We start from the raw sequence: 7787 nt of genomic DNA, 5'->3' as shown, positions 1-7787 counted from the left end.
GGAAGAAGAGAACTCATTCCCAAAAGCTATTCTCTTACCGCCATGTGTGCACATGGTATGAGAAGGTACACAAACACAGCACACACACACACCGTACACAAACACAGCAGACACATACACACATATTACATACACACACACTGTACCCACAAAAGATGCAGACACATGCACATACACAAACACAACACACACATACAACACTGTACACAAAGACAGCATACACATACATACACATACACACACTGTACACAGACAAAGACAGCATACACATACATACACATACACACACTGGACACAGACAAAGACAGCAAACACATACACACATATACACACACACTATATGCACAAAAGACAGCAGACATATGCACACACACAAACACGCTGTACACACACAGACACAGCACACACATACACAAACTGTACACAAAGACATCATACACATCACACACATGCACACACTGTACACACACAAAGACAGCATACACATGCACACACACAAACACACTGTACACACACAAACACACTGTATATATGCATACATACCAACACACCCACACAGACAAACATCCCACACACAAACACACACACACACCACACACACAATAAAACAAATAAACACCTAAAAATAAAAGTAATAAAAGGAGCGACTCTTACAGGCTTATCAAAATCCTGTTTATGAATTTCTGATTTGGGCGATTTGATTGGCCTTGAGAATTATTTTTTTTATTTTTCTTAAATCCCACAAATGGCTATGTGTAAACCTTATTACATTCTCTATAAAGATGGCAAGGTCACCATTTATTATATTATAATAATCACCGTTATTCGGGTAAGATAACCAAAGAGTAAATGCTGAAAGGGCAACAAAACCACAACGTGAGGAGGCTCCAGGACTGCAGCTGACACCCTGGTGACTTGAGCAAGAGGGAAGAAGCTAGCGCTGGGCTTGATAACACCGGTGCCATGGAGGACATAAGGCCAGGAAGGAAGCCAGCCATTTCTGTCCCTTTGAAAACTGTGTGGGGCTGTGCTTGTTTCTGCTCTCTGCTATCCCCGAATGTGTAGGAGACAGCTCCTGAAACCAAGGAAGGGTGAGGTAGAGAAATGAAGTGAATGTTGGAGGTCCCCCAAGTTCTTTAGAACCAACGGTGAATTAACACATTTCCAATAAAATCCTGTCATCAAAGCTTCGCTTTGGGACTACAGTCATTCAGCAAGTGTTTATTGAGCACACGCCATCATATGCCCACCCTCAAAGACTTTGGGGTGTTTCCAGGACTCCACCTTCCAGAGGCTTGCACCCCAGATCCTAGCTCTTCCGTCCTATGTCATCTGTCTTCTGTGTTCAAGGGAACTGGGAATGCAGCATCTGTTCCAGGGGTCAGAGCAGATGTCCCCCCTTCTCTCACCAGAACGGCACAAAAAAAGTCTGCAGTGTCCATACTGCATGAGGCAGATAGTATTTCTGATTCCGGGTGGAATGTCCCCTGTGGATCCAATAGACAAAGAATTAGCAAGTCCAGTCCACAGCCCAGTGCTAAGAGTTCACCGTTTTCTTACAAAACCAAGGCCTGATTTCAGTGAGTTTTGACTCCCTAGCTTATAAAACAATACTTTCTATCTCCTGGTGGTCCCAGGATGGCATGAGACAGGCTGTGTGTGTCATGCAAATCACTTGGCTCACTGCAGGCCTTGAGAAACTTCTGGATCTTTCAGTGGCCTTGGCAGGGTGGCATTTTAGAGAACAGAGTAATGGGAGGTAGGTATCAGGCTGTAGAAAAATTAGAAATGGGTCTGCCTTTCAGCTTGTGGCTGGACTGTAACTCATATTACTACAATTTATATTTTATAATTTTATAATTATACATATATACACAATTTATATTCTTTATAGAAACAAAATAAAAATATGACTTGTGTGTGGCCTTCTAAGAATATATATAAAAAAAGCAACTAGAATTGCCATAAAGAAAGCTCTGTGGGAAAGAGACCTTTTTAAGAATGTTACATATCATGAGTTTAAAAGCAACAGTAACATAGCATAGGTCTTATGTGTTTAGAAAAATAGTCTCCTGCGATAGCCAGACTTCAAATAGGGACTGATCTATGATAGTGTGCCCATCGAGTCTACCAGTTTGGAGGGGACAAGGAGGTGCAGGTGTAGTTCACCTTGACTAACGACCAACGAACCACTAATCCAATGACTTCGGGATCTGGACTCTGGTTTTCTTAAAGTAACTCATTTTCTCTCATTTGGAAGTTCATTTAGATGGATACATCTGTTTCGTCATGAACATAATAGGCTATCTACAAGAGCTAGGGGATGCTGTTGGTAAGAATACCTTCTCTGTTCTCTGCAGGGCAGTAATCTTTCTCTACAGTCTGGTTTCCCTGCCCACAGACTCTGGGCTGCCTTAGAAGATCTTTAGTTCTCTCCCAGTTCTGACACATGTGTGACTGTACTTCTGGCCTGCACAAACTGTCTCAGAATGTGATTAGACCTTTCTATTTGTATTGGAGAAAACAGGCTTCTGTCTTGTGCTGTAAACCTCACGGTTCTCAGAACAAACAAAAACAAATATAAAACCCCCAAACCTCTTCACTATACTAGTGGTCCAGCCCTGAGCCCCAGAGTGGCCCACCACCTGTGTCCACTGTCTGTACTCAGACACACCCCAGCGCTGTCCCCACGCAAAAATGGGAGTCCTGCCTGCTTCAGAGATATCCAAAACCATTTACCTGAGTTTCCTTGGACCAAGCAGAAGAAAACAGCAAAGAATAACAAGACCTTCATGTTTCCTGGCTCCCTCGGTCCACTTTGCTTGTCTGAGCAGGAACGCAGGTGTGACTAAAGATTGAGTGAGGCCAGGTGGTGAGGGAGGAAATGGGGCCTTTATAGTTTTGAAGAATGCGACTTGGAAATGAGTGTATTTATCTGCTCTACTGCGTTGGACTGTGGGCAGAAGAACCCGGTAATCTTTACTTTTTTTGGCCTAAAAATAGACAGGCATTGTGACATTCCCTAGAGGCAGAGATTGGCCAGTTAGGCTGGGAAACTTGAAGAAAGACAACCAACAGGGAGCCCTGGCTACTTCGCACCAAGCGCCACAGTGGTAGGTGAGAGAGATGTAACTGTGTGAAGATGTGTCCTGGGCCTTCAGGGTATTCAACCGGGGCAGGATGCACCTCAGCTGAGAACACCACACAGTCTGACCAGAAGCCACTCCCAGATATTTGCTCAACAGAAACAAGGCCCATGTACATCCAAGAGAACAAGATGTACATACAAGAACATTCAGGGTAGTGTGACTCATCAATCTGTAGACAAAATTTAAGCGGCAGATTGCAACATAATGAAACAACTAGTCACCTCCCACCCAGCAAGGAAACAGCAGAACACAATGACAATAGCAACGACATAGGGATGCTGAGTAAAAAGTTTAAAAAAAAAAAAAAGACTAGATATAACACACCAAATTCACAAAGTTGCAGAATCGAACTGGAATATTGTCCAGTAGTCATAGCTGAGTTCCCAGGGGAGGTCTTAACCTCTCGGAGGAGCAGGTGGGAGGTGAGTTGGGAGGTGAGGGGGAGCGGGAGGAGAGGAGGGAGGGGGAACTTGGATTAGCACGTAAAAAAATTAATTAATTAACTAATTAATTAATAATAAAAGCTTTATATATATATAAAGAGTTTAATTGGAATTACCCTACAGAGGGGATCAAGCCCCTCCCAGAAGCTATAGGTTACCAAATAACTTTTACTTTTAAAAATAATTCATTGCCTTTCTAAAAATGGAATGCTGGTTGCCAAATTCATCCTCTAAATATATCCATATTAAAACCCATTTTCTTATATCCTTATTATCAGATTTACACATCATCCTAAGGACAAAAATCGTGATTGTGGGGACTGGAAAGATGACTCAGCGTTCAAGAGTTCTTGCTGCTCTTACCTCTCATGTTCTGTTCCCAGCACCACGTGGTGGCTTCCAACCATCTGAAGCTGCGGTTTCAGGGGATCTGACGCCCTCTACTGTCCTTCATGAGCACCAAGCATATTCATGGTGTACATACATCCATGCAGACAGAACGCACATACAAATAAAAGAACATAATGAGGACTATGTCCCTCAGTCAGTGCTAAGTCTGTATGAATTTGACCCTCTCTTCGTTCCTTTAATTAACCTTATACTTATAATTAATCAGACCAAGTGACAGGGAACAAGGAATAGCCCGGGGCACTTTTGTCTCTATTGTAGAAAGGATCTACATGTACACCGAATTAGTTCTTAGCGAGCACACATTGTTACTCTTGCTTCCTCTGAGTTACACTGCAGCTGGGCAATGCAGACACTGCCGTGACTCAGTCTGCCAAGAAGTGGCTGAACCCAGATGTGCGGGGAATGAGGAAAAGTGCAGAGCGAGGTAAGAGAGGCAATGCATGTCACAAGTCTCATAAACGTGGCTGATGAAATGGCCTCAGGGGCAAACCTGAACTCCTGACTGCCTTTGTCCTTCCCTTACCTGTGAAGCCTGCTGGCTGCAGGTGGGAGAGAAGCCAGCTTGTTTCAGAAGTGTTGAGCTTCTGGCTTCTCAGATCCCTGGATCTTTAGGCAAGCACTACTTAAAGATGCATCCTCTTGCCGGGCGGTGGTGTCACACGCCTTTAATCCCAGCACTCGGGAGGCAGAGGCAGGCGGATCTCTGTGAGTTCGAGGCCAGCCTGGTCTACAAGAGCTAGTTCCAGGACAGGAACAAAAAAAAAAAAATGCATCCTCTTAATGAGCTGTCGTACAGAGAAACGGAAGTGCTGACTGCCCACTACAGGTGCCTCGGATAAGAACATAGCAGGCAATGACCAGAATTCTCTGTGCTGAGAGTTCTTAGGAGTTAGAGGATGATGGCGTTGGTGTCCAAGCAGGGAGTCCCCAGAATGCTCTCCTACTTCCCTCAATGCTTAAATACAGTGGCCTCATATACCGTCCTGTCACCAACAAGCACTTCAACCCAACAGAGCCATGTCTGAGACCCTCTGAGAAGATCTCTGCTCATCAGGAGACTGTGCCTTGATTCTCTGCCTTCCTCATCTGCCTAGAAAAGCTGATGTTATTTGGGATTGCTCCAGGAACCTAGTCTGTTTCATCAAGAAAGCAAAAGAACCCGTGTTTATGAAATCAATCTCACAGTAGTTTCCCTTCTTACTCTATAAGATTTCCTGGGAGCCATGGTATCAGTTCCCGTGGCCTAAGTAGCAAAAACAAGCCAGGCCAGAAAAGCCCAGGTCATAGGGTTGTAATGCCGACCACACATATAGACAGGGAGAAAAGGTTAGACATGGTTGTCATAGGTCATAAAAAGCCAACTTGGGAACAGGATTGACTGAACTTGCCATCCATCAGCTGCCTGACTGACTTCGGGTACTGAGGAAGAAACAGGTTTCCCAATGATGGGGAAGTCTCAAGCAATGAACAAAGCAGAGGGATCAAAGCTCTGGAAGACTTCCATGGTTCAGTGGGAGGGAGGACATTGTGTGTGCAAGGTGGAAACGAGGAAGACCGGGCAGTCAGCTGTGCCTCAGGTGGCTCTTGAATAGCCTGAGGTATTGCTGGCTAGAGCATCCTCCCACCAGGGTACAGCTGGTGTCCTGAAGATCCTGTCATTGTTTGGGATTCTGTAATAAGTAGCTTCTGCAAAAGGAACATGAACAAGATGACTAATAGATCTGATGGTTCAAAATTGACCCCAAGAGGCCATTGTGTTCACTTCCTTGTCCAAAATCAGAAATGCAAAATTTACCTCAGATGGGTGACAAAGATATTTTTTATCCCTTGTGAATCTAGTGAGGCTCTACAACCTTCCTGGGTTGTAGTCATATCATTTTAAAGTCTTTATCATTTTAATGTTTAGAAAGTTCTGTCTTACATTAAATTTATAATTCTGTAGCATTTAAGTATTCTACAAAATACAGCTCTACGCTCAGGAGATGGTGCTGTACAGTCATGCATATCCTGAGGCATAGGGTTTTCCCTCCTTCGCATGTATATTTCAAATTTAAGAATAATGCAATGATTTCATGGGGAATCGATAAAGATAAAATAATTAAAACCACCAGTGATATTTACATTGGACTCTGTATTGATTTCAAATAGTTTTAACAATGAATCTCGTGCAAAATTATATGAACATTTGCTTCCTATGAGGACAGAAAGCTATCTTTGAGGATTTTTTTATCTTTTCTTTGGTTTCTCACTGCTTTTGTCTTTGTTGCGTCTTTGTTTTAATATCCCTTTAAGTAGACATACCGTAGCTTGCTTAGTTAGATACGGCTCTCTTCTTCAAAATGTTTTTGTGATCACCTGGGGGATAATTTCTGAGATGCAGAGCAGCTGAGATGACAGGAACATGTATTTTGAGTCTTGTGTTCATACAGATAGATCACTTCACAAAGTCTTTTGTAGGTTTTCTGTGCTTCTACTGTATGGAGTTTGGCTCCTAGTTCAGCTGGCTTGGGGAGTTAATGATTACTCACAGGTGTCCCGCGAGCACAGAAACCAGAGAGGAGCTTTAATGGGGCTACAACAGCTTAGAGCAGCTCTCCTCTTGGGTACCACACAAGGACAAAGAGCACAAGGTCTAGCATCCGGGTCATGGAGGGAGAGAGAGGTTTGCCTACATACAGTTGTCTTGCAAGAAGTTAGTCCCTATGTTAAGAACTCAGCTTGTAGGCTCAGTGTGGTGTTTTCTTAGCACTGGCAGGGTAAGGTCAGGAGTTCAAGGTCATCCTTGGCTACATATTGAGTTTGGGGATAGTGTAGGCTACATGCATTCCTATCTAAAAGTAAAGACACTTTACAAACAAAAAGAAGCTCAAAGTTTACAGCTACCACCTGAGTGATTGGCTTGGATGAGGAATGGATGAGGCTTTGTATTTTGAAGTCTTCTGAGACTAGAGGGAAATAAGAGCAGGTTTTACTTTTTTCTTATTTTCTTTTAGCATGTATACTCATGAAGGAGTGTGTGTGTGTGTGTGTGTGTGTGTGTGTGTGTGTTCTTAATTCGTGCTGTCTGCAGCTGTAAATGTCAGTGAACAGAGACAGGAATTGAATCTTCAGGTTGTGTTTTATTGAAAGCTTGAGGTCTGAGAAGACCAAGCGCTAACAGCTGAATCAGACTTCCCTACATACCTTCCCCAGCCATCCAGCTTCAGAGCGGGTTGGAGGATGTTGGAAAGAAGCCAACCCAGCACTGTCGGTCATTCTTGAGCTCAAGAATGTAATGTCCTACAGGTCAGGTGATGAGTCACCTTTCTGAGACTTGTGATGTCTGTACTTCTCTCTGGTTCTCATCTCTTACCTACTTCCTCAGTCTCTAGATTGAAAAAAAAGGAAATCTAGGGCAAGGGGTAGAAAGGGAGAAGAGGGGTAGCAAGGGGCGTGGAAGACCAGGAGAATGAAAGCCACAAAAACACACCTTGTCTGAAAACGCCATAATGGAATCTAATACTTAGGATAAATTCCTTTAAAAAATAAAAACACTAAATTTTGTAAGAAAGAAAAACTTAAAAGAATAGGTTTGAAAAATATCAACTATACAGAAAGAAGAAGAAAAGCAGTTTGGAAGGAGGGGCAGGAAGAGGAAATTCAGCTGGTGCAAAGGCACAGTTACACAGGACCAGAGTCTAGATCGTGGGGTGCAGGATTCCAGGAAGAGCGGCTATAGCATATATCCAATACCTGCTGACTCGGGAGAGCACAACATTCTTACATTCACGAAAGTCAACTGTAT

The 7787-nt window shown here is 43.3% G+C and overlaps 1 protein-coding gene across 1 annotated transcript; it reads right to left on the bottom strand.

The window, feature by feature from the left end:
* Positions 1–1323: 1323 nt before the first annotated feature.
* Positions 1324–2794, bottom strand: LOC130862640 (sperm-associated antigen 11A). Its single transcript, XM_057752350.1, has 2 exons — positions 2740–2794; positions 1324–1487 (listed from the first exon to the last, which is right to left on the bottom strand). The coding sequence occupies exons 1-2, from the start codon at positions 2792–2794 to the stop codon at positions 1324–1326; spliced, it is 219 nt and encodes a 72-aa protein (XP_057608333.1).
* Positions 2795–7787: the final 4993 nt, after the last annotated feature.

The sequence above is a fragment of the Chionomys nivalis genome, chromosome 20 (assembly GCF_950005125.1).
Source record: "Chionomys nivalis chromosome 20, mChiNiv1.1, whole genome shotgun sequence".
Taxonomy (NCBI): domain Eukaryota; kingdom Metazoa; phylum Chordata; class Mammalia; order Rodentia; family Cricetidae; genus Chionomys; species Chionomys nivalis.
The sequence above is the reverse complement of the archived record's forward strand: the minus strand, read 5'-3'. Positions and strand labels throughout refer to the sequence as shown.